The 27,852-nt window shown below is 38.0% G+C and overlaps 1 protein-coding gene across 3 annotated transcripts in view; it reads right to left on the bottom strand.

Moving 5' to 3' along the window:
* Window positions 1–2,922: 2,922 nt before the first annotated feature.
* Window positions 2,923–27,852, bottom strand: part of QSER1 (glutamine and serine rich 1) — a 37,945-nt gene continuing 13,015 nt past the window's right edge. For 2 of the 3 annotated variants that reach the window (XM_015286155.4, XM_046941548.1), the window contains exons 2-13: window positions 26,690–26,802; window positions 25,045–25,206; window positions 19,169–22,855; window positions 16,364–16,653; window positions 14,920–15,036; window positions 14,187–14,320; window positions 12,103–12,314; window positions 11,386–11,523; window positions 10,176–10,273; window positions 8,676–8,828; window positions 7,599–7,694; window positions 2,923–7,030 (exon numbers count right to left, since the gene is read on the bottom strand). In XM_015286155.4, coding sequence (XP_015141641.3) covers window positions 6,890–7,030; window positions 7,599–7,694; window positions 8,676–8,828; window positions 10,176–10,273; window positions 11,386–11,523; window positions 12,103–12,314; window positions 14,187–14,320; window positions 14,920–15,036; window positions 16,364–16,653; window positions 19,169–22,855; window positions 25,045–25,206; window positions 26,690–26,802 — 5,341 coding nt within the window. In that variant the 3' untranslated portion in view covers window positions 2,923–6,889. Of the gene's footprint in view, window positions 7,031–7,598; window positions 7,695–8,675; window positions 8,829–10,175; window positions 10,274–11,385; window positions 11,524–12,102; window positions 12,315–14,186; window positions 14,321–14,919; window positions 15,037–16,363; window positions 16,654–19,168; window positions 22,856–25,044; window positions 25,207–26,689; window positions 26,803–27,852 lie in introns of those variants that run through there. The other variant, NM_001199414.2, reaches the window with a different exon arrangement.

The raw sequence follows: 27,852 nt of genomic DNA, 5'->3' as shown, positions 1-27,852 counted from the left end.
CTGGTTGAGTTAGTGATCTCGAGGGATTTGGGCCTGGTAAAGGGTGGGGTCAGGACCCTGAACTTTGGAATAGCAAACTTTAAGCTGTTCAGTAGATTGTTGGCCAAGATTCCCTGGGATGCTGTCCTTAAAGATAAAGATGTTGAGGAGAGCTGGCTACTCTTCAAGGATGCCCTCCTGAAAGCACAAGAGGTCTCCATCCCTCTGAATAGGAAAGTGGGCAGACGAGATAGGAAACCGGCATGGCTTGGCAAGGACCTGCTGGGCACACTGAGAGCGAAGAAAGGTGCGTGCAAGCTCTAGAAACAAGGGCGTGTCACCTGGGAAGAGTACAGGGATGCTGTCCGGACTTGCAGATGTAGGATCAGGAAAGCCAAGGCACAGGTAGAACTGAACTTGGTGAGGGATGTGAAAAACAATAAGACATTCTACAGGTACATTGGCCAGAAAAGACAGGCCAAAACAGGTGTACCTTCTTTAGTAAATTTAAAAGGAGAACTGGCTTCAACGGACAAAGAGAAAGCTGAGGTACTGAATGAGTTCTTTGCCTCGATCTTCACTGGTGGCCAGGATTCCAGTCTTTCTCACGTTCCTGAGCCCTGCACCCCCAAGCCTCCAGGTGGGGACCAGGGGGGTAAATCCCCTCCCACTGTAAGGGCAGAGCAAGTCCAAGACCGCCTCATGAGACTGGATGAGTACAAGTCTTTGGGGCTGGATGGCGTGCATCCCAGGGTTCTGAAGGAGCTGGCTGAGGTGGTTGCCATGCCGCTCTCCATCATATTTGAGAAGTCGTGGCTGTCAGGAGAGGTCCCAGATGACTGGAGCAAGGGTTACATCACTCCCATTTACAAGAAAGGGAGCAAGGAGGACCCAGGGAACTACAGGCCGGTGAGTCTCACCTCTGTGCCTGGGAAGACCATGGAACAGATCCTACTGGATGACATGCTCGATCATATGAGGAATGAGCGTGTGATCCAAGACAGCCAGCATGGCTTCGCCAGGGGAAGGTCATGCTTAACCAATCTTGTGGCCTTCCATGATGGAGTGACGGCTTTGGTGGATGAGGGGAAGGCAACCGATGTCATTTACCTGTACTTGACCAAGGCCTTTGACATGGTCCCCCACCACATCCTTATCTCCAAATTGGAGGGATGTGGATTTGATGAGTGGACCACTCGTTGGATAAGAAATTGGTTGAAAGGCCACAGACAGAGGGTGGTGATCAATGGTTCTATGTCCAGGTGGAGGCCGGTAATGAGCGGAGTTCCCCAGGGGTCTGTCTTGGGACCGATGCTCTTTAACATCTTTATCAATGACATCGACGATGGAATCGAGTGCACCCTCAGCAAATTTGCTGACAACACCAAGCTGAGTGGTGCGGTTGACATGGAGGAAGGAAGGGATGCCATTCAGAGGGACCTTGACAGACTTGAAAGGTGGGCCCGGGTGAACCTAATGAGGTTCAACACGGCAAAGTGAATGGTTTTGCACTTGGGCTGAAGAAACCCCAGGCATCTATACAGACTGGAAGGAGCAGTCCTTGAGAGCAGCTCTGCAGAGTAGGACCTGGGAGTCCTGATGGATGACAAACTTAACATGAGCCAGCAGTGTGCTCTTGCAGCTCAGAAAGCAGATGGTATCCTGGGCTCCATCATGAGAGGGGTGGCCAGCAGGGATAGGGAGGTGATTGTCCCTCAATACTCTGCTCTTGTGAGGCCCCATCTGGAGTACTGTGTCCAGGTATGGAGCCCACAGTACAAGAAAGACAGAGAGCTGTTGGAGAGGGTCCAGAGGAGGGCCATGAAGATGATCAGGGGGCTGGAGCACCTCCCCTATGAAGACAGGCTGAAGGAGCTGGTCTTATTCAGCCTGGAGAAGAGAAGGCTGCGGGGTGACCTCATTGCAGCCTTTCAGTACCTGAAGGGAGCCTATAAACAGGAAGGGAGTAAACTCTTTGAAAGGGTAGATAACAGCAGGACAAGGGGGAACGGTTTTAAGTTGAAAGAGGGAAGATTTAGGTTGGATGTTAGGGGGAAGTTCTTTACCAGGAGAGTGGTGAGGTGCTGGAATAGGCTGCCCTGAGAGGTTGTGGATGCCCCGTCCCTGGAGGTGTTCAAGGCCAGGTTGGATGAGGCCCTGGGCAACCTGGTCTAATAAATGGGGAGGTTGGTGGCCCTGCCTGGCTGGGGGGTTGGAGATTCATGATCCTTGAGGTCCCTTCCAACCCAGGCCATTCTGTGATTCTGTGATGCACGGAGAAATCATATTAGCAGGCACCACAGGTAGAAAGGAGGATGATGCAAAGTAATATAATTATACTGAAAGGTCTTGCTATCACAAGCCCTCCAAGGTTCAAAATGCTGTTGCATATACTCCCAATTATAGAGTTTAAGTAATATATGTAGAATAGAAAGAATGCCTACCATGTATCTTATGGCCAACAATGAGATTATATGGGATTTCAGTCCTCAGTGTGCAGCAAAAATATTCACAAGAAAGTATCTGGAGCAGTTCCCTTTAAATGAAGGGGGCAGGAGGAAAGACAAAAACCCTCTAGCACCATTTTTTTACCCATGTGTACACACAGACAGTGTTCTAGTTAAGAAAAAAAGAACACGAAGAAAACAGGATAGCAATAAAGCAACTGTATCACAGAAGTCATCTCACTTTTATCCCCATTTTCTGGCTCATCATTTTTCACCTCAGTTTAAGAACTGGCAGATACACTGTGAAAATGAATGCAAAACATTTAGAACTCAGAAATGTAATAAAAGTTCCTCAATCCATGTTATATAATGAAAAAGAACTAGAACTGCGTTTCTTCATCTTGAGATCACAGAAGTCTAAATTGCCATTTTCTCACTAACAAACTAGCTTTTCAAGTCTCAATATTTTAATAATAAATGACTGAGAATTGTGAGGTTTTTGTTTAAAAAGTGTTTTCACTTTAATGGGTTTAGTTAATAACATCACGAATGGTACAAAAATGTGTCCTTTTTCACATTTCCATACATTGTATTACGGACCACCTGAAAATCTGGACTAAGAACGTATAAAGTGTCTGTTATTAGCCCTAACCTCTTTTCTTTTTTTTTTTGCCATACATAGAGGAGATATGTAGAAAACATGCATGTGTTAACAACGACATGGTAGGATTAGCTTAAACAATAAGATATGACAGAACGTGCACACTGCTATGCACGCGTGTGTAATAGAGTATGAGACCAAATGTCACGTGTTAGCAATGAGAAATGAAATGACCAATGACACACTGACATTTTGTGACCGTAGTTTTAGCTTTTCTGTTTTAAAATCGTTTTAAATAGTAGTAAATATTTAAATAATATTTAAAATATATTTCCCTTACGGAAATCATTTACTTGGAAGACAGCCTGTAAGATTTGCCTTTTTAAAAAGTAGTATTTCATTTAGACAACATATGAATACGATACACGTCACAGAACTCTGAAGATCCTGAAGTCCTTAGCCATTTTCAGAAACAGTTTTTCAATCCGATTTTGTCTCCTGTGTTTTGCTAGCAAAACTTTGGAAGTAGCATCTCAAAGAAAACCTGCCTTTAAGAGAAATACTGTATTTCAATAAAAAAAGAAACCCAAGGTAAACAGGGATGCCATACTAAAGGAAATGACAGTGGAAATTAAAAAAAAAAAAAATTCATCACACAATTAGCTTAATTTCTGCTTTGCTAATTCATAGTCTAAAGAGGGTTTTGTTCCTTCCTAGTGCATCTTCTCTCGCAGACGTGAGTGCTCAATTTCCACTGTTAGATGTTAAAGGGTAAGGACATCACTGTTGCTTCAAGGAAAAGACAGAAGATTGAGGTGTGGGTGCAGAATTATCTAAAACGCAACAAAACAAAGTATTTGTGCAAGAAAAATAATCTGTACATTTACATTTTTTCTAAGTTTGCTTCAGTATAAAAAAACCTTTTCAATCCCACTAACAAAACTTTATTCTTGTTTATGATCCTTCACACACTTGAGAGTTCCATGCTTTTATTCATCCTCAATGGTACACTAATAAATCCAGCCACCTTTTTTGTAGCCCAAGACAAAGACGGGAGCTCTGTTACATCTGCAGTAGTCTGGGGCAGTTAGACAAGTTTTTTCTGTCTCCACAGGCACAGTGCTTGTTGAACTGGCCTGGGGAATAATACAGCCAAAAATAAGCCAGGTCATCCTCTCCAGCAGTGCAGAGTACCCCAGCCATTTTTATTTACTTATCTAGATAGTTGTCACTAGAATTCACCTTCGTATTAAATAGGGACGAACTACTCCAAAACCCTCTCATCCCTTTTTTCTTCAGTTTCTAATGACTTGGATGAAGACAAACAGCTTCCTAAAGCTACTTCTAGACTCAAAACTCTAGAGGAGCTGTAAAGTAGTGGTATAGAAATCGTTCAGAAAGCAAAAAGATCTGTTAGTTGCTCTCAGTCATATGAGGGAGGGATCTGAGACACACAGTCCGATGAGTTGTTTACTATACAGTTGAGGAGACAACTCCTGTTCCCTCAGTCTGCATCCTAACCATTACTAGAACTACAGCCCAGGACCTCCCAAACTATGCTGTTTCACCAAAAGGAGACAACAGAATTCCACTCGTGCAATTAAATATCTCTCTTGTATCTATGCAGCCAGGAACTGCTGCTGCCAGTTATCCCTGCCAATAAGGGAATACCCTAAATAAATTTGGGAACTCATACTATAGATTAAATAGTACAAGAGGCACATAGCTACTATGTCTCCAGTTGGCATATTTACAGTAAACTGATTTTTAGCTGATCACTACTGACAACTGGCAACTCTGCTTCACGTGTTAACCACAAACTTTGGCTCCTACTAGGTTCAACACAGCATGACTGAAACAGCCGCAACCCTTCAACCCTTGTGTCTACCCTTCTTTACACTATAAAAATGAATTAGCTTCACAACTGCTCTGACATTCTGCACATTCTTTCTAAATAAAAGCCCATTTCACTCTTCTTGATTATAGTAGACATCACAGTAGCACAACACATCTATTAACTTGATAGCGACCTCCCTTTTTAAAGCAAACGCATTATGACGAGGCTTTAAAAAAGGCAGAGGTACATACCCATCTCTGTTCACTGTAGTCTGCATACAGGTTTTAAAGGAGAATTATTGCTTTTAAAAGACAAATAGCTTTGGAAACATGGTAAACATCCTATACAGTTCTAAAACTAATCAGCTAAAATTCTGTACATACTTTAATATTCAAACCTATTTGATTACTCAAGATCAAATAATTGCATTTTTACATCTATTCATTAAACTCTTTATAGTTCTAAGGTCTAATGAATGTTTAACAACTAAACAGGATAAAAACAGACAACAGGAAAAAAGGTCACATGGCAATGAACATTATTTCATTTGGCCAATGAATACTGAACCCTGCTTTCTTGGCTGAAATTAAGGCACTAAGTGGCAGTTAAAAGATAAAGGAAGTATTTTTTTCCTATGTTATCTGGAAAAGAACAACACGACTTTTTTTTCTTTCTTTTTGTTTTTTTAGGACCCCAGTAAATATCCATTCTGAATGACTCAGTAAGGCATTCTGTTGGCAAATTTAAAGAAAACGTTCTCCTGATTAGAGCCCATTACATTCATTGTCTGAGTGTGACTAGTGGCACTACTGTTAAACTGGAGGGACAAAAAAAGCTACAAGAAAATGTCTGAAGACTTGAAAGGCACCAAAAAGAGAACAGCTCTGCAACTGCCAGTTCTACAAACAACTAGGTAAGCTGTGTTTAACACTGCACATAGTCTATTCAATCAGCAATCTTTGTTGACAAAGATATAGTAGTTCCTCATTTAAACTCTCAGTTAATCAAGTGCTAGTTTAGTAAGAAATTTATTTTCATGTATCAGAAAATACTTGCAGTGTCTAACACAACTACACTTAAAGCAAAACTAGTCTAGTATGCATTATTCTGGTTAACACTGAAGCAAACCTGTATAAACAAAAGGGTTACCTCGAGATATATAGTTTACAATATGAAATCAACATATAAACGAATAGGATTTACTGAAAACAATGGAAAGTATTACAAAGATACATGAAACAATTTTAACCACAATATTTTCTCTGTGAAAAATACAACTATTAGTGAGATAAAATGTACAATTGAATTTTTTTTCCAAAAGCAAAAAAAAAAAAAAAAAAAAGGAAAATATTTTTTTTCTTCAAAACAGGGAAAATAGTTAAGGTCATTGTCTTTCATTACAATATAATTTGACACACAAAAAAAAGCAGTCATAGGATTGCACCAACTCCACGTTCAGTCTCCTGAACATGACAATAGTAAATGAGTCCATAAAGCATAGTGACATTTCTGGTTTTGATGATGGCAATATATGGTCGCAGAAACTGATGTTGCTCCGGCTCTGTTCACAAAATGTACAAAACTCAACTTGGTAGCCAGGCACACGTACCCCAGCACTGACTGTTCTGTTGTTTAGTCAGAGATGGAAAAATCTGTCCTATTTTAAGTGTTGATAACTTTTTAGCAATAAAGAAAAAATATGTAGTGCATGCTTTATCATTTGTCAAAAACATTTCTGAAAATAAAACTAAGTTATCCAATAGTTCACAGAATAGAAAAAAAAATTCTTCAGGTTAAAAATGCGGTTAGGTTTAGGTTCACTTCCATCTCCAAAGGGCTGATTTCCTTGGCAGCATCACTTTTCCTTAGCAAGAGCCAAGGCACAAAGTTCCATAAAGCGAAATAAAACAGCCTATGAACAAGAACGCAGCCTGGCTTTGTAAAAGAAATCAGAGCCTCTCTCTGAGCTTTCTGTTCCATCAGATTAGTGCCGAAGAAAAATGTGAGATTTGGAATACATTTCTGTTATGAGCATTTCTGCTGGACACGATTCAAAAGTTCACCAAACTTTTCAAAAAGATCCTCCACCCATTTCATATTTTTCATGCACAGCTGCACAATCTCTTCCTGTCCTAGATCTGCACTCTTCTTCTGAACAGAAGAAATCTATTTTGAAGAGAAAGAGAGGAATGGGTATACATATATACGTGAGACTACCAGTATTTCTGATTTTTTGTTTTTATACCATATTCTGTAGATAAATACCACCCTTCTTTGGAAGAAAACCTTTATGCTTTAAAAACAGAGAAAAGCCCTCCCCAAACTGCTTTTGCTAACAGCCAAACCAGACCTCAACTCTTGTGGTTCTGCTACCTGGAACATTTCAATAGAGGATTTGCAGCAAAACAGAAAGGAGTGGACATTTTAAGACAAGAGTAGCTCCTAGATCTCAGGAGTTACATAAGCTGATAAAATTCATTTAATTTGTTTGGAAAACAGTGAAGAATGCTAACCTACCCTGATGCAAACTGATTTCACACAAACTTTTTCAGTCTCATCTCTGAGCAGTGGTGCCGTTTAGGGGCAACATATGCACTCAGCATACCTTTTTGTTTGTGGATTTAATTATTTCATTATGGCAATCTATACTCATTTATCAAGAGTACAACAGTCCCTCTCTATTTTAACTTCCCAAACAACTGTAAAAATATCTGAGAAAAACAGCAATACTTACCTCCTCTTTACATGTCAGATATATATGATATTTGTAATGATGGAGTGAGTGATACAAAGAATACAGCTGTATTTTTTCTGGATCTACCGTAAACTCCTGCAAAAAGAAGGTGTTTTTTCAGATAAATTCATGTTATGTTTCAAGACAGAGACATGACAGACATGGCATTTTGTAAGTAGTTTTTTTTCAACAGTTCAGAAATTGAATACTTCATTCAATTAATTGCTTTGACATATTTTGGTACACAGTCATTTGTATTATGTCATTATCATTATCTCGTATCTCCACGTTCCCTACGAAATTATTTTATTAAAACCAGCTTTGAGAATGCTTTCAGTCCTTCCAAATGCACTGCAACTCAAGTCTAGGACAAGTAAGACACCACTTTAAGAACTACTACAGGAATTACCAAAGGTTAACTATTTCCTATCAAAATAGATGCATTGCAAAAAAGCATACAAATTGTACATTGGGTAAATATAGACCAGTTCTTCTTAGATGTCACTTATCTAGCCACCTTTTGCCACTATGAGTTAACAATGGGCCAGTATCTAGCAAAACCTAATTACAGGGTCTCTCCAGGAATGCTACGGAAACAAAGTGTACATCTCAAGCTTCTTCCTTCCCATCCAACTACACAGTCCAGTTACTGCCTGCATGAGGGAGGTAGCATACTACTGCTTTCTGCAAACTTGAATGGTTGCCACACAAGACTTCCTGTATAAAAACACAGGATAAATGTATAAAATGCATGAATGTATAAATATACAGGATAAGAGCATTTGGGTCAAAATATAGTAAAGGCGTGTAAACAACACACTGCAGTTAAAGAATTTAAATGGGAATCCTTTTGCAATATTTGATTATATTTTATGGAACATAACTTTGGAATATAATAACCACTGGAACATAACTTTTTTTTTTTTTAAAGCGGAAAAAGTATTTCGTTCAACAAAGGTTTTATATTTGATAAATCTAGAGTAAAAAAACCGAATACACAAAACAAGTGTTTTACACAAACATGGTTATCATATTCGAGGTCAGATGGTGGCAGTAGTAAACCCTTTGAACACTCACCTGTGCTAACTTAGTGGTTGATTTAGAAGCCCTCAGTGTTTTCTTGTTGTAAGCTTTACCATTCATTTTGATCTTAGAGACAGATGCTCCACCACTTTTTGTCTTCGAATCCCGAGTGATCACTGTGAGTTCAGGAAAGATTTCCAAAGCGCTCTTTAAAGAGAGCACATAAAGAAAAAGGATTGTGAAAAACTGACTGCTAACTTCAGTGTCTGATTTGTTTAGTAATACAGTACTAAAATATCCCATATTAACTGTATGCAGTGAAAAAAAATCATTTTATCCATGCTTATCAGTGCGTATTCCAACTGAATGATACTCCAAATAGTGATATTTTTCACTTATTTTTTCAGCACCTCATTCAGCTGAAACAGAAGTAAGCTTAGTCTTTGTCAGATTAACCCGATTCTTACAGGAATATCAAACATTTTCCTCACCAATACAAACGTGTTGACAAACATTAGTGTTTCATTATCTTTCATTTTTTGGATAAAATATTACCTCAAGTACAAGCTGGTACTTTCACAACAGAAAACAAACATAAAAGGCTTTTTATCTTGCAGTTTACATCACAAGCAGATTCCTTAGCTTAGACCCAGAACTCCATCAACTTCCTGAGCTCCTATTTCAAAATTTAGGCTTAAGCTAACTTTGAAGATATGATTCATAATTTGCCTCTAAGTGAACACACAGCAAAGCTATCACATCAGTTATGAACTCCAACTGAATAAGAAGTGTTAGTTATATGCCAGTATTATAGAAGATACTATTATTTTTTTCTCTTAAACTGAGGAAAAACATAATAAGCTACTTCTCATTTTGCGTGTATTGTGAACGTAACTAGAATTCTAGAAATTCATAAGCCTACTTTAATTGGCCTATCTTCTCTGCATAGACATGTCTAAACATATCAGCTAAGAAGTATTTTACTAACACAGAATTTTTACCACAAACAAAATGCAAAAAATGGAGGGCTAATATATCCTGCCTCTCTGAGGCTCTGTGTTACGTTTTGAAAATATGCAGCCCTTCCCTGCATGTCAAACAGTTCACAAATGAGTTGTTCTTCAGTCGTTCTGTCTGGGCTGCAAGCTAGTCTGGTCACAGAGGTCCAGACATCTGCTCCACAGTACAGCTATTTAGGGTACAGTTGTATTAAGATTTTTAAGCAATAAAGCACTTAACCAGCAGTTCTAGAAGGATAGCAAGCAGACCTTCTTTTGGCAAAATTGAGAAGCTCAGAAGGAAAAGTGTTTGAAAATGAATGAGAAAGCATGGTGAGCAAAACCAGAACTTTACCTTAGTGGTATAAACATCTCGATCACAAATGTTCTCCAAATGCCACACACAAGCACTGAATTTATAGCATCTCTCTTTCAAATCCATATTCACTTCTGTTACAAATTTGCCTTCTCGGTTTTTAGTTGTGCCTGCATGGTATGCATTCAATGACTGGCTTATAGTATAACTTTAAAAACCTTAGAATTTAAAAGAGAATACCTTGAAAGTATTATCCAAGCGTAATTTGGAAAGTAGCCTTTTCCTATTGTCATTCAGCATGCCATCAATTTTTCTCATATGAGGCAAAAGTAGCTCATCTAAATGACAATTTAAAAAGTAACATGTGATTAAGAGAGACACAGTCATATGAGACACCTATCCAATCTATTCTTCTTCCTACTAACATAAAATGTAAAACTCAAAAATAATGCATTTGTTCATAAACAGATTTTAAAAGTTTGAGAATTCCCCCCCCCCCCCCCCCCCAGTCAGACTGGTGTAGATATCATGCAGGTTAACTGCTGACTGCTGTTCAGATCCTTCTCTAACTTTTCTTTGCTGAATGGAAAAAGTCAAGAGAGAGCAATATAATCTTAAACCATTTTCTAAACAACCTCTACTGCACAGTAAAATTGGCAGTTTTATGAAAACAAAATGCATGGTTTTGACATTCTCTGATATAAGGGGACTCTGGTTTATAAAGTCAAAGTCTTTGCTTTTAGTGAGACTACTGACATAATGAACAGGGTATATAGATCCTTGAGATAATAAGTACACTGATGCAAAACCAGAGCAAAATGGGAAAGAAGAGTCTAGAAAATAGATTAATTTAAATACAGGTGAACTGAATATAGTGGAAAACAGCAACCTGCAAGTCAACAGGGGAAAAGATTATGTTCTCAGAACCTTTAGCTTTATACATGAGTTTTTTGCTAATTTTTGATAAATTGAATAGTTTTAAATTTTGTCTTCTGGAATCCACTATAGTCCATCACAAATTTTCTCCCTAATGGGAAAATAGAATACATTAGTCTTTGACAAGAATTTCAAGGTTTTGAAGCACAAAACCCACAATTTTTAATGGTAGAAAGAATGAAAACTACCTAGTTATATGGCAACTTATCTACAAGAAAGAGCACATACCTGTAACACTGTAATTTGAAATACATGTTTTTAGGATTTTAAAAGATAATAAAAAAGAGATCAGATCTGACAAGTCAAACAAACTTACTTTGATTCCTCAAATAGTGCAGATAGATATATTTATGTACATGTGTGCACCTACCCTAACCTGAATTCATGGTATTACACAAGCAGTAAATATATAACATAAATGTTAAGTAAAAAGGACAACAAAACAAAGAAACAAATAAAAAACACCCAAACACAAAAATCTAACAAAATCATGCACATTTTAAACATACTGTACCATTGCTCTTTTCCAAGGCTTGCATTGTGTCTGGATCCAAGGCAATGCTAACAAGCAACTCCATATAGCTCTTAAAGGTCTCTTTCATAGCTCTTGTGTTCAGAAAGCGAGTAACAAATGGAGCCGGAGGTACAAGCTCTGAAAATTAATGGGAATAGTGTGATTTTTCTTTCTTATGTATTCTACAAATGTTCTGTGCTTTTTTGAAAACTGGAGACTCTCTCTCATAAAACATAAGCGACCCCTACTGGTATTCCAAGAGATTAAAATCCACTACAATCAGAAATAACAGTGAAACTAAGCACACAATAGAACAGGTACAGACAACAAATTAGGTACATTTTTGTTGCTGCTGTTGTTGTATGCACAATTTCACAAATACAAAATATTTGTATTCAAATGATCATATTTTGGAAGATTTAGATATTTCTTTTTCCATTATTGTAGATGAAAGCCTTAGAGGAAAGGGATAACAAATAACTTCATCGAGTTACTTCAGACTTGACATGTAAGTAGTAAAAATATATTTAATTGATAAACTACACTTTATCATTTATGAGGTTAGCTGTTGCACTCCATTTTGCACAGCATTGTCAAGTTTGCTTATTAATTTGTTTTCCCCATGAGGCTACTAAGAACAACTGGCAAGATTTTTTCCACAAGATTATTTTCAGTTAGTTCAATAGGTTAAGATGCTAACCATAGTATACCACTCACCATCTTCATCACTTTGGGCCTCAGGTGAAGAATCTGACTGGGAAGATGAGAATTCTTCTTTCCACTTTTTCCTTTTCTTTGGTGGTGGTTCAGCCTTTACTTTTGGCTGCTTAGCTTTGGGTTTCACAGAAGAGACCTTTGCTGCTGCTGGTTTTGGTGTTGGTGGATCAGGTGTTTTGTTGTTGCTACTACTAGGTTTGCAATGGATAGTCCTGCAACAGTATGAATAACATCTTTATTGAAACAGTTATCACACAAGTCTGCAATTTAGCAGAAGAACTGCTGGCTCATTTAACCATGAGATACTCCTTGTGGATTATATATACTTATTTTGCTGTCACGTGTAACTTGGAATTAGGACATATGCACTATAATGCTACTTTTTTTTATATGATGCACAATAGTTACCCTCAACTATCTATAATTAAACAGTATGTCAAATTTATAGCTAGATGACAAGCACAGCAAGTTCAAATTGCCCAATATTAGTAGAATTTATAAGGTACAGAATACTGGGGCTAATATTAAAACAGACCATAATGAAAAAAAAATCAGACTTGACAGACTTAAACAAATAGTATTAATTAATGATCTTGGCTGACAAATTGAATTTGGAATATTGTATCAATACAAGGATAATAATTCCAGTAGAAACAACAGGTATTGAGGACTGCAAGGAGGAAGAAGATAAGTCCTCTCCTTTCTCTTCCTAGCACTCAAAACAGGAAAACAATCAGGAAATTTACTACCAGAAAGCTTGTACTTCAGGACCAATACAAATTTATCATAATCTGAGAACTCATCATCTGGAAACAACAGCAGAAAACTGTGTGATGTAGTCAGATGCTAAGTATCAATGCAATACAGCTTTGAGAATATGGGATGATACAGGTCTGGGAAGTGTCAAGCAATTTCTCATTCAAATGGGAAAGCAGTGGAAGGTACTATTAACACTTGGTATCTTCTGGAATCTTGCGAATAATTCTAGTCATCTGATGGAAATGAAGACTTCCAATTGAAATGGGTAGAAACAAGAGGTGATAGTAGGATGATTCGAGAAAAGGAAAGCCTGTCTTAGAAGAGAAATGTGAAAGAGCTTTAATCTACCTTAGTGATACTAAGATGGAATCTCATTGCTCTCCCAGAATATATCAGTGCAGTAAGAACATTAGGGAAAAGCAGAAATAAAAGTCAAAAAACTGTACTGGAAAGAGAAAATATAGGTACAAGCTAATCCTGATCATATTTTGACTAAAAGACAATATTGTTTCAGAGCACCAGACAAACAGGTCCTGGAGCAGTTTTCTGTAGTCCAAGAGGAAAAAAAAAGTACCCAAATCTCAGTTGGTTTTAAGCAGATTGTGGTTATTTTATAAAATCAGTTATCTGATGGAACTGCTTTCTTTGAGAGAAGAGAACTGGACTTATAAAGCCAGACATTGCCTGAAAGAACGCTATTTTTTTTTCATTATTGTTTAATAACATCTGATAAAAAAAAATATCTACATTTAAATTTGAAAAGCCGTAGAGAGAGAAAAGCCTCAGCTAGCATCTGAAGCTGAGGGAAGATAAAATGAGCTGAGCATGAAAACACAGAAAAAGCTGAATAAAGCAGACTCCACAATCTTTTGCAAAAGTACAGCCAACACAAAATGCAGTAGCAAAAACCTTTGCAAACATACTTGTAGTATACTGGGTCAGGTTGGTCACTAAAGCAATCTACAAAAGCATACCTAACTTGCAAAATCAACAAGATAGGAGAAAATGGCAGAAAAAAAGAATTAAAATCATTATGCCTATAGGCTTCTATCCACACGCTCAGTACCAGGACAAAAGAACACAAAAACACACAGCATACAGAGCTCTAATACCTCTCAAATTAATGATTATTACAATCCACAGATTCCAGGTGAGGAAGTCTGGATACGACAGTAATTTATACCTCATTTCTTAAAACAAAATACAGTTCCCAGTTTCCACTTAAAGATGAATCAAAATAGCACTGAGTTGTAAGTCTTGTTTATCAAAATAGGTTCTTAATACAAAAACAATATGACAGTAAAAAACAAGCTGAAATAAAATACCTTGCGGACTGTACAGGCTTGCTTCGTGGCTTTCTTGAACATACTCTAACATATTCCTTTTTGTTTGCGTTTTCAATGAACTTCACATACACTCGTTTGTATTTTGTTTTCGCGTCCCCGAAATAGCCAAGATACTGGGAAAAAAAATAGCATCCAAGTGCTTCTGTTATGCAGAATTATTCAGCTTAATAATTAAATAGTAAAGAAAAATGTTTAAAAACAATCAGTTCATACAATGATGAGTCATCCCACAGCTGTTATAACTTAATAGGAATTATTCAATGGATTTCCAATAATGCTTAAAATGAGAAAATGAGGCCAGAGGTACTTTGGGCTTTGTTTTCCCCCTCTATTTAATAAACCACACCTCTACTGGATTACCTGCTGGTAATCCAAAGGGTTACTTGTTGAAATTCTACCATACATGTATCATTCCCACAGAAAGCATCTGGTTCACAAGCCTGTTTCCACTCACTTTATTCCAGTCGTAAAAAAGCGTTCCTTCACCCAGAGTCAACAATAACAAAGAATCAATGCCCCAAAGCCAAGAATCTGTTAGAATCTACCCATTTATGTATTTTTAAATAATTTTCAAGTAGGAGGAAAAGCTTTTTTTTTTTCCTAAGGATGCTTCCTAAGGATGTTGTATCAGAACTGCATGTTATTTTGCTTCCTAGTCTTCCATTAAGGAATGTAGTTGCCATGAAGCTTCATAAGGAACATTCAGACTCACGCTGTTGGTAGCAGCAAACTCTCTCTGTCCATCCCGCACTTCAGGAACAAACTTTTGCAGTAATGCCTTCTGTACTTTCCAAATAGCTGGAGGCTCTTTTCCTGTTTGCAAAGCAAGCTGTAAGAACAGAAAATTATTTGCTAATAACAATGTTCATTCTTATCTCAGGTGTGTGTTTGTGCACTGTTTTTTTGAGCAAGTTATCCAGGGATAAAATGGAAATGGAGGTAATTCAAATTCCAACTGCTTAGTTATTACTTGCCATTTTTATTAAGATAGCATGACACATACTACAGGAAGCATAACGATCTACAAACTTCACCTTCAGAGGATGAAGCTGCGCCAAACAGCCTTGCCTATGCTCAGTGTCAGAACTAGCAGACCCTGCAACTGAGTTACAAAACTGCAGTTTTTAAAATATGACACTTCTTTAAAATTCGGTGCCCATTTGCTCTACTAAATACTTTCCTAACAAAAATGCAAAAATCACAACAAGCAGCAAGAAAAGCTTCCAGGTCCCTAGAAGTTCCATAGCAGATGTGTGCAGTATCTATGATATTACAGTGTGATGCTCATGGTAACACGAAAAAGGAGCATTCAGTACAAATGACTGAACTAGACTTTTCAGCTCAACTTTAATCCAGAATTGACTCTGGAAGACTCTTGTTACTCAAATAATTCAAAAAACTAATTATGTTGGAAACAGATTTGAAATTATTACCTCTAATGAGAATTCTTAAATTACTAACTCAGAAACTCTTTTTGGAAAACATACAGTCAAGTACAGAAGCACTTTCCAAGGAATATTTAAATAACAAGAAGAAAAAAAAATCCACCAAACTGTAACAGTTTTATAAATGACAAGAGAATGTTTTATTTTAAAGTTGGTAACAGTGACAGTAAGAAATAAAAAGGCAATAAGGAACTTTCCCATAAGCTCCTGTGAAAAGCTGTACTGGTTGCTTACGGAAGCCATTTCAATGGAACCACTGAAACTTACGGAGACATTCAGTCTGAACCTCTCCCAAAAAAGAACAAAGACAACTCCAAGACTTTCCACAAAAAAAGCATTATTCTTCCAACCCCTTATCCCTGAGAGCCTACTGCAATCTTCAAAAAATAATTTTAACAAATGCAGTCTCAATAGCCTGTGAAAAACTGTTATATTGACAAATAAAAAGGTAACTCCAAGTTTTAATAGAAGTTACCAAGACAGAGATTTTCATTATTTATGGATAAAGTGGGTCACGTACCTTCAAAATATATTCATAACCCACCCAAGAAAGTTACCTTTGAGGTAACTTGGCAGCAGACAGAGCAGAAAATCAATCTGTAGCCTTTCCCCTTTCAGCAGTTTCTTGGAGCTAAGTTAATATGGAGGTCTTTAGGTGTTTTATCTTGGTTGGGTTTTTTTCACAATGCTCATAGGAAATATTTACATTACCTTTAGTGTCTCTATATCTTCAATCTTCACTACAAATTCATCACGTTCTCTGTACATGCCCTCTCCTCCACTGTCCGTATTCTCCTCCTCAGTACTTCCTTCTATTGCAACAGTTGCCTGGATCTTTGCTAACTGGTCTGAAGTCCCAGCATCCTGTTGAGCTGCTTTTAAGGAGTCAGCTGAACTCATTTTCTCCTGCACATTGACTACAGGTGACGTTGTCTGTGGCAGTTCCTGCTTTATTACAGCAGCAGTGGAGGCAGCAGAAACGGCTGCCACTTTTTCAGCTTCTAAAGCAAAATAAATAAATAAATAAACAAAAATAAAAAAATAGATATCAAGAATTAGCAACATGGATGGGAGCTAGATGTCTTTTCTCTGTTACAATACCTATAAAAACATATATTCTAAGCAAAATACCTATGTGAAGAGCTGAACACGATCATTAACTCGGTCCCATCTAAGCCATTAAAAAAATTAATATGCTGTACCAATATACCTCTGATTGTATTAAACTCAAATCTATTAGCATCTAGAAATAACGAGTGCCTTAGAAAACAATTTTATAGTTACAGACACGTTCAACAGAAAATACTGTTGTGCTCTGTGTGACTACGCAAACACGACAGTAAAAACCTGCAACACTGAATGGTGCTTCCAGTCTGCTGGTAGGTAAGGACTTTTTATACTGGATTAAGGAGGCAGAAATATGCATGAAATATGAGAACATTTGCCCTATAGCTTTTGAACGTTTATCAGTTATATCTTGTAGTAATGTGACTGGAGGTTTCACGCTGCAGTTTGGGTAATGTCCTGATAAGTCTTACAATTAACAGTGGTAATGAGAACGGACAGGAAAAAAAAAAAAAAAAAGAAGGAAATTAATCTCTATGGCCCACTGCCAAAGGAAACTCCCATCCTTCGAAATGATCATTCTTTCCCACTGGAAAAAATTAGGATGCTTTCAGGTACTACTTAATACTCTTCTATACGCATTAGTTTCAACATTTATTTGCTAATAAAAAAAAAAAAAACATCAAATTAAATAAGCCACTGGGTAATTAGTAATTTCACTTAGAAAACTGCCTTCAAATTTAAGAAGGCCATTTTACAGTTATTTTGCAATCGTTGTTAATTGTTAACTTGTTGGAAAAAAACGGGAAAAAACGCATCATTTTGATAAACAATAATAAAAATAAAGTATCAAATTATCATTTCAATACAAGAACTATATACCACATGTGAAGACTCATTAAATCAATTCACTAAAAACTGCTAAGCCATGAAATATTTTTTCTGGATATATCATGTCCCATTATTAGACACATGCTATCTTTACTTGTTCATTGAAGACTGTAATAGCTTTAATCAGACACAGCATTATTAGTGCCCTAAGTATATTTACATACTCTTCAGAACAGCAAATAAATATATATATATTACTTCATGCTAACTACAAATGACTGTGTTTTAATTTTTGTTTTTCCATACTTGTAAGCAAAAAAGAGAGAAGAAGGAATTACTAGAAAATCTGCAGAATGCTAGCATGTGGGAAAGAAGTCATTATTAAACATCTCATACTTTGTACAAAGTCCTGTATACAACAAAACAGGAACTGGAATTAAGAAGCTACTAGCATAAACACTACATCCTTATTAATAATAAAGATATCATAGCACTGTGAAACAAATCCTTGCAAATACAAATACCCATACAACAAAAAAAACGCTTCGAAATACTTCCTTAGGAAGCTGTATGCAGTGTGACTTATGAAAGTTAACATAATCAGAAAGAGACATTCAAACCATGGAGCTGTCCAAATTTTGGCTTTCTAGGTGGAAAAAAAAGTCACTGCTTTCTTCTCTAAAATGATTATGAAATCGAGAGCTTATTTCTCTTACATTTACTAGTACAGTCATGTGATCAACTGGGTAGTTTTTAATTGCTTACCAGAGAAAACAAATTTCACTGAAAAGATCTAGTTAGGCAAAAATATGCTGCATGTCAAAAATACCTCAAAACAAATCAGCATCAAATAAAAGCTATGATTGCAGAAAGTGTAACATATAGCACAGATGTAATACAAGTGGAACTGAAAAACCAAATAAACGGAAAACCGACTACTGCTGTCATTGATGGTTGCTGTCTGTCCTCCTGCCCAAAACATTCCCCAGCTTTTGTTCTTCTGCAAGCCAGAAATCACCATGAAACTACAATACTCCTGATTAATACCGCTGAAAGCAAAGCCAAACAGTTCCCATCTCAGACATGACTAGCTAACTTAGCAGCACTCCATTTAAAAGCTTTCAGAAACACATTCTGTACAGCAGGACCATCACAGGAAGCAAACATTTAACTCTACCCAGGAAGAACTTAGCCTTTGCTGACAGCAATGATTCACTAGTTCTCTTGCTAGAACTCTTTGAAAATACACTTAAAACCACTGGATGTGATGGTTCGTTGAGGTTTATGGATGGCAATCACGCTGAGCATTCTAAGACAGAAGAGAGAACAGACACAGGATTCCAAGTCTGGGCTAAAGTAGTTTTTCAGCATTAGAAGAGTCCTACATAAGCAGAATGAAAACATTTATTGACACATTTTCCAACTGTGGACAGCATTAGCTCAAGTCATACTCAGCATAGCTTTTGAACACAACTCTTAATTATGGCTGCAAATAAAAACAAAATAAGTCAAAACATTTACCTGAATTAAAGATAGCCAAGGTTTTTCTTTCCCCATCCCCTTCTCCACCCCATCAGCTACAGAATCCTGCAGTGTATGCACTAGCAGCAACTGTTTTACCTGATTTGTTCTTTCTGTCAGAAGAATCATCCAGGGCTGACAATGCAGTAGAGATGCTCTTCTGAAGATCGTGGTTACCTCCCACAGAATCATCTTCATCAGAAGAAAACGAAGGCAGTGTTTCTAAATTTTTCTTAAGCTCTTCATCAGCTTTTTTGGTTGGACTTTCTCCAGTGACGTCAGAAGCTGCAGGCGCTGCTGCTGGCACAGGCTTTGTGGGTGACTGTAGGCAAGGGCCACGAACTATCTGGGTAACCGGCCGCCGAGTCCTGTTTGGCATTCGGACAGCTGGAGCTGAAAACTGTTGCCTAGGCCCAGACTTGAGAAAGTCTAAAAAAGATGCAATGAATCCTGTTTTGACCTCAGGCTGTTTTTCTTCAACTTCTTTAATTTTTTGCCTCATTCTTTCCTGATGCTGATAGGTATCATAACAACTTTCAGAAACAGGAGAAGAGTACATCAAACAAGAGTCATTTCCTCTTGAGTTTTGACGTTTACACTGTCCACTTCTTTTTATCTGTTTCTGAATTGCACTGTCTTCTTCTGCAGCATTTTTGTTTTGGCTTTTTCCTTTGCTTTTTTTCTTCTGAAGGTTCCCTTGACTTAAATCTTGGCATTCTTCTTCAGCCCCACTTTGGGGCACAGGCAATGATTGCAATGGACCCTTTGACTGGTTACTTGCTACTGTACCATCATCACCACTCATATTAAAATCATTCTCTGAAGCAGCACTTTCTTCACTTAGACTCTTACCGCTTGAAACAAAATCTAGGTCTCTTGCATTCAGTGTACCATCAGCAGAAACATCATTATCTTCTTCAGATTCACGACTGATGCTAGACTGTTTCTTAACTGGGACAGCACCTTGTTCTTGCTCCTCTTGACCAGGGCCAAGAGTGGGAGAGGTCATTCTTGTTGGTACATTTTGATCAGAAGCGTCAATGTGCTGATGATTAAGGTTCACAGCTTTTGTCTGTATTGCTGACACTGGTGTGAGATTTATAGTGATTTGGCCTCCATTAAGAGAAATATTATTTATGCTTGCTGGCTTTCCAACTATAGCAGGTGAGGCATTGAAACCAGCAGATACATGTCTTACATCCATTGATCGGAACTGTGTTTTAGACTCCTCACTGTTTTCAACAGACCGGATTTCCTCTTCATTAGATGCTGATTTGGCAAAGTCAGATGGTGTCACTCCACAAGCTGCCGCTGTTGCTGCTAGGATATCATCTACATTGGATAGTATATTCCTCTCATCGCTGAGAAGCATAGATTCTGGGAAACATATTGAACTGAGAGAAACAAATGGATTTTTTGAATCATGTTGATTTGTCTGAGTAAAATGATCTTTTGTCGTCAAATGTTGCTGTAGTGGTTTTGAGGGCTCAGAAATGTCCATTTTCATTACTTCTGAATTTTGAGTATGAAGCTGCTGTTGAGAATGACCCCCATTGCTCTGAATAATATGGCCATCCATCTGAAGGAATGGATGTGTCACCTGTTGAGGACTCTGTATTCTTTGCACTTGTGGTGATGCCTTTGCTTGTCCTAAACCCGACTGCAGTATTGACTGATGCAGAATCTGCAAGTCACAGGTTGACTCCAGAAGCACCTGTGCACCAGGCAAACACAGCTGATGACCATGTCTTAAAGCATGAGGCTGCACCTGCGGAGTCGTACTAATGACTTGGCCTTGCTGTTCTGAAGCTTTACTTTCATGTACCTTATGAATAAGAGAATGTTGCTGGTTTAGTTCTTTAGAACTCACATTTACTTGTGTTGATTGCATTAAATTAGCTGCTTTTTTCATATCATGGCTTAAATTAGTGATATGGCCAATATGCTGGGAAAGCTGTTCCACAGTATTAGCCATTCTCTCCTCTTTTTTTGTTCCTTGAAGAGTAAGTCCAACAACTTGATCTTCAAGACGAGAGTTACTTCTGATTACACTTTGAGAGTATCGGTCATCTGCTTTTGTGACCCGATAGGATGCATCCTGAGCATTGATTTCCTCATCGGTTAGCCTTTGGGTGGAAGATTCAAGAGAAGCTTGCCGTTGCAAAGCCTGCATATCCTGCATTGACAACTCTTCCTCTTGTTTTGATGATGCATATAAGTTAGAATCTGATTTCCTTTTTACATACGTTTTTGTTTCTGAGGAAGGCCTGCTGTTCTGCAGCGCCTGTGAATGAGCTGGGGATGCAAAAGGAGGAGACTGGACAGATGGCAAAAACTTTTGAGACTGCGGTGAGGAGGATTCTTGTGACTGAGTGTTCTGGGAAGAATGCAAAGAAATATAGCTCTGATTAGGACTTGAGGCTGGAAGAGTCTGTATCCGAGGAGAGGCAGAAAAGGGGAGAGAAGGTGATGTTAATGTTAAAGACTGCCCTGAAGAATAGCTTTCTGAAGGACTAACAGCTGATAAAACTTGCGATTGAGATGAAAAGCTAACTTGGGATTGGCTAACTGGAGATAAACCCTGAGAGTGACTAGAAGAGTAACTCTGAGATTGGCTGACTGAAGAAAGTTCCCTCGTCTGTGGAGAGTAGCTCTCATTTGGAACTGAAGTCAGAACTTGTTCATCTGAGGAGTAACTTAGAGTTTGACTATCAGAAGTAATAGTTTGTGACTGCCCAGAAAAAGTCAATGTTTTGTACAATGTGGGCAGCTTCTCAACCTTGCTAGATGAGAAATCCTGTGAATGACTGACAGGTGGCACATTTTGAGCCTGGGAAGAAATGTAATTTTGAGACTGGCTGACTGACAACAGACTTGGGAGCTGTGCTGTAGAATAGATCTGTGCTTGGCCTGTAATGACAGAACTCTGGTTTTGTGCAGTTTTGGCATAGCTTTGTGTCTGCACAGGGGGAGCTATGCTCTGAGGTTTGGGGGTCTTCGTTGACCTTGGAGGCTGTTTTGTGGAACAGTTTTTCACTTTTGCTGCAGAAGCAGGTGGAAAGCCAGATGATGGAACTGCAGATGCGTAAGACTGAGCAAGTTCCACTGTGACTTGAGAAGTCTTCTGCTGTGGTCCTCCATTGCTCACCTGAGTAACATCTCCAACTGGACTGCAGGATAATGCTGAGTGCCTACATGTATCCTGAAAATTAACTCCACTTGTACTTGTTAAATAGCTGTGTAAGGAATGCTGTGAAACAGTCAATTGAGCCTGAACAGACTGAGTACTTGAAGGCCGCTGATGGTGTTTAATAACACTACATTCTCGCTGAAGTGCTCTATCAATAGAAGCCGTGGAACCAGTAAAGACAGATGTGCTATACGCCTGAGAAACCTGCTGAGCTCCTCCAATGGTTGAAGGCAACAAACTAAATTGAGGTTGCAAAAGATGGGGTGCGGATTCTTGAGCAGAACGATATGTTGATGACTGAGGTGGTACACTGGTACTTAAAACAGAACTGCCTAGGCGCTCAAAGGTCAAAGCAGCTGGAACAGTGCCTTGTGATGTTTTAATCTGTAATAAAGGATCATGGGTAGTTAAGAGGCCATTTGATGTAGCACTGAAAGTAGTATCTTGAAGAGTAAGAGAAGGAGTAGTAGCAAAGTTTCTACTGCTGAATGTGTTTGGATGCTGATATGCCGATAAAGCAGATGTTGGTGGAAATGTTCCAGAGGTTGGCAACGCTCCAGTAACGAATAGTTCTGTGGCTGTTGAGGAATGCATACCTGGAAAGAAACAAAAAACATGAAGGGAAAAAGAATGTAAGGGAGCTTTACAAGTTAGAACTCTGCATTTCTATAAATTATTTCACTGCAAGATCTTAAACATTTACAAATATAACAATCTATAGAATCAATATGCTTTTCAACAACAACAACAACAAAAAACCACAAAGAGAAGCACTTATTGTGGGTAATTTCCAAACAAGAAGTGAAGATCGGTAAGAATTCCAAATTCTATACCTACAGTGGGTTGCCCATGGAAAGTAACTTGCATCTTTATCATGCAAATTTTGAATTAAAAAATGTTACAAGGATAATTCTGTTTTTAAACTGAAGGCTCTATATTAGTTTTTATATGAGTTTTAAAAGAATTCCTAGTAGAGAAAAACTGATTGAAAGCTCTGGACACTTTTAATATACTGTAAACAGACAAAATTACACCATACCAACTGTAATACAGAATTAAAAGAGCAATTTCACTCTCTCCAATACTTCTGTAACTCACTTTACATGAAACACCATTTTGGAGCATATAGTGGAACGGCTATATATAATTCTTAAAAGGAAAGCTTTAACTTTCAATAGAATGAATAAATAAATAATTTGCAAGCTTCCTTAAATGAAAGTTCATGTCCAAGTAAAAGGTATACCACTACTTATTTACACCCTAACACTGCTATGACAGACTTGCTTAAATATTTACTAACAGAATATACTATTATATAACTGAAATGACAGCGTACAATTCCCCTGTGAGCTCTGGTGCTCACAGCAGCAACTCATTCCCTTTTTTTATCCTGTGACTTGCAGGTACTGGTAAAGTTTATGTACTACTTCTGAACTATATGAAAGCAAATGAGGAGGGCAAATTTATTTTCAAAGAGGATTAAGTTCCTTGATAAAGAATCTGAAAAGCAATCCCTTTCCGCTGAGATATTTACAAATACACGTGAAGTGGAAAAATGTAAAATCTCAGATATGATTTGACTAATTTCAGTTCTTCTTGGACAATTAAAATAGCTTCTAGTAATGGATTATTAAAGAATAAATAGAAATTTAAAAACCTGTCAGTAAATAAAGTTTGTCTTGAGACAAATATCTTAGTAAAAAGTTCAATTTTCATTATAAAATACTTCTGCAACTTAATCACAAAATGACTTTGGAAGTGTCAGATGGAACTACGAAAGAACGTCTTTGTTTCTTCTTTTCAGTTCAAGACATATAATGATATGAAGAGATATGATACTGAAGGTATTTTTCGCAAGTCAACAATAAGGTCTTTCTGAGTAAGAAAATATAAGCAGTGTTTTAATGCATTTCTTTTTCTGCTCTAAGAAACTGCAACATCATGTACGAGTGGGTTCTCATTTACTGATCGCTACCACTACACAACGGTAGGGGCATCCAGAGGGCAAAGAAGGGGAACAATTTATTCCTATTTTAACTGTCGATTTTCAGTTCTCCTCCAAGCCCTTTCCTACCAAAAGAGTGGAAAACTAACCCACAAGAGGAAAAAAGAAGAATGTTTTCTGTCAGATCAGTGAATAGCTCTAATTCACTGCACAGTTGCACAATCACTGTATAAGATTAAGCATAACTTGAAGCTACCACAGATGCAGCAGCAACACTTATCTTGGTGTGGCTGTCTACAGCAAGCTCCAAATATGCAAAGTTTCCTGCTCTGCACAGAAGGCTTGACAGATGGGGGAAGTTTACAGAAGGCAGCCAGTCTGCTATAAAAGATGGCATATTTGTTTATTTTTGAATTAAACCACTGATTACAATGCAACATGCGCCTCAGACCCACTTTTTGAGAAAAACCTTGGTCATTACTTGTGTACAAAGGGGCTATAGTTATCCATAGACTTCTAGTGGCACTATCATAGAAGAACTATGACAGGGAAAGGATTCTGGGAATGAAAAGTCTGCTAAGGTGTTAGTGAGACTAATTCCAAACAGAACGTCTGATAATGAAATTGAGTAATTAGATAAAATTAAATCCTGTCCATCTAAATCCTCCTAGACATCTTCTGTTAAGAGATTAATATAATTTAATTGATTTTGAGATTTTAAATACCAAGCTGGAAACAAGTGAAAGATGCAGCCTTTTCTAGTAGGATATTTTTGTCTTAAATAACCCGAATGTTCAATCACAGTCACCACAGAATCATATTTCAAGAGAAATTTTTCACCTGTCTGCCAGGAAGGAGCCCTGAATTGTGGCAAAAGGGTAGATCCTGAAGAGACTGCCTGAGCGGTGCGAGACTCAATTGCAGAGAGAAAATTCATAACTGAAGTTTCCTTAGTGTTACTTCCAGAGGTGTGCATACCAGTATCAAAAATTCCTGAAAGACCTAGGTAGGGGCCAGGAGGAAATGAAAGAAAGCAATTAGACAATTCAGATAAACTTCTTATAAAAACCTCAATCAAATACAAAGGATACACATTCATAGTCCACTAAAAACAACCTGTGAAACATTACATTATTAAAAACATTACCAACATTCATTCTCCATTGTTTTAACTGTTTTGTAGTGTTATACCTGTAAACTGGAACTTAGTGATGCATTTTAAAAAATCTATTATTAAATGTCTATCAAATATGATGCTCTGAAATAACATTTAGGTCAATCAATAAATATTCTCCCTTCATTATGGGATTCACTGTTTCACTTGTTAGGTTAACTGTTTAAACATTCAGAATCCACTCTGAAATGGCTTCAGCTTTCCTGTACCAATCTTTTCTTTTGTACAGCTTATAGCAGCTTGCACTTCCCTGTGGGACTGCCACTAGAAATGAGGTCTTGGCTTCATTCCTTGTTTCAACAACTGTTATCCATACCCTTCGGTGGCTGGGGGCTGGATGGGAAGAAATGCATAGATTGCAGAGCTCTGAGTAGCTAAAATTCTGTCAAGATTACAGGGTCTGCAGCCTGGAATGTTCCCTGCAATTGTAGTCCCTCATCATGCCGATTAGTCCTGGGCAAGAGACTGCAAATACCTGCCAGACTGTAAGCTCAACTATCTTTCCCCTGGAAACTGGGATGCAAAGTGAAGGGTAAGAGATACTACACTACACAAGTATGTACACATTTACTATGAGAGTGGTGAGGTGCTGGAACAGCTGCCCAGAGAGGTTGCGGATGCCCCGTCCCTGGAAGTGTTCAAGGCCAGGTTGGATGGGGCCCTGGGCAGCCTGGTCTAGTATTAAATGTGGAGGTTGGTGGCCCTGCCTGCAGCAGGGGGGTTGGAGATTCGTGATCCTTGAGGTCCCTTCCAACCCAGGCCATTCTGTGATTCTGTGAAGAGATCATGCTCTATCTTCTGCTTACATGCAGACAGAATGTCACCAGGAGCACAGACTGATGCTGACACAGGCCTAATGCAGTTTAACTTGCTACTGTATTTAGAGTAATTTTTAACTTTTCCTCCAGCACTGGGTCTTAATTTGCACATGTAGGTACTTACATCATTATGTTCCTACTTGCATTATTTATTCTAGTTGCTTCAGTCTGAAAGAAGTGGCACAATTTCTGCAGCTGGCTTTGAGGCAAACTCAATGTCTGGCCCTTTTGCCTATGACATAATCTGAAAAGCTGTATTTTAAAGTGCAAGAACATAGGAACTCACAGCAAGTTACAGAGGAAATCTGCCCCTTATATCTTCCTTTCTACTTTGGACATTTGAATAAAAGCTATTAACCAACTGTTGACTTTTTACTACAAAATCAGCTTTCCTTACACCATTTGCTACTATCTGTTTAATAATCCCTCTGATTCAAAAATTCATCTTAAAACTAAGTAACTATATTATGAGAAAAAAAGTTTACACAGTTACCAGTAGGATGGTGTGTAGCAGAGTATCCAGGAAGCTGATGAGAAGCTGTGTATGTCTGTCTGTGAAGAAGATCTGTTTCTGAATGTGATGGATGTCCTCCTCCATAGCTTAAGCTAAGAAAGAAATTAAACATTATGAGCAAAACCATGCAGTTATAGAGAAAAGATACAACTACCAAAATTGTCAACAAGAGCACCAGCAAGTGACAAGCAAGTGAACAATCTACAAGTTTTTGGAAATTAGGCATCTAAATTAACATGTTTTGATCAGGATTATCTGAAAGCAAGCTAAAGATAAGTGTCTAAGCTGGTACAAAAGCAATAATGTAGGAAATAAAGAAATGCAAGCTAAACATCAAGCAACATTAGGATCTGGCCAGAAGTGCTAATGTTTTCCAACTTAAAAGACCAAAAAAAGGGCAGAAAGCAAAAGAAAATCCCAACACTTTCAAGCTCTGTACAGCACTTCCAAATGGAGAAAACATAAGCTAGTACAATTTGCCTCCTAACATCAAGATTACAGGTAGCTGATACTTACTTCCGTGTTCATATGAGATTGCTTAGGTTCAAAATGCAGCTGTAACCAGACGCCAAAAGACACTAACAACTAAACCCACAGCTCTCCCTGCAGATAGCTGTGAGGGACCTCACTCACCCCCTGCATCCCCTAGGACGAGGGGAGGGCAGTCACTCTGCACAAGGGAAAACTGGTACATTCGATGCCAGGAATCATGAGATCATGGGAAACTTTCATGGAAGTCACCACATAATATAAAAACTGGCAACACCACTGGATTTACTTCATTTCATTAAGATGACAAGAGTAGGCAGCGGAGATCTGATAAGCCTGAAACAGTACCGTGACCTCTACACATGTTAACAGCAGAAGCCAGTCTAAAGGACACAGCATCTCAGACTTCAAGCTTAGCTTCCAGCCTGAACTGTACTAATAGCAGACACATCTTGCATCTCATCTGCTCGCAGGATAGGAGTGCTCATATATTCCATATGCCAGGCTAAGGCACAAGCATGAAGAATGAAAAATTCTTTAAAAGAGGATGAGAAGCCTCAGCTATTGCATTTCATCAATTGCACGTTCTGACTTTCACAGTAGTAAATGTATTTTTAGAGAACTGCAAATCTCACTTCCGAGTGAATACAGAA

Source organism: Gallus gallus, chromosome 5 (assembly GCF_016699485.2).
Source record: "Gallus gallus isolate bGalGal1 chromosome 5, bGalGal1.mat.broiler.GRCg7b, whole genome shotgun sequence".
Lineage (NCBI taxonomy): Eukaryota > Metazoa > Chordata > Aves > Galliformes > Phasianidae > Gallus > Gallus gallus.
The sequence above is the reverse complement of the archived record's forward strand: the minus strand, read 5'-3'. Positions and strand labels throughout refer to the sequence as shown.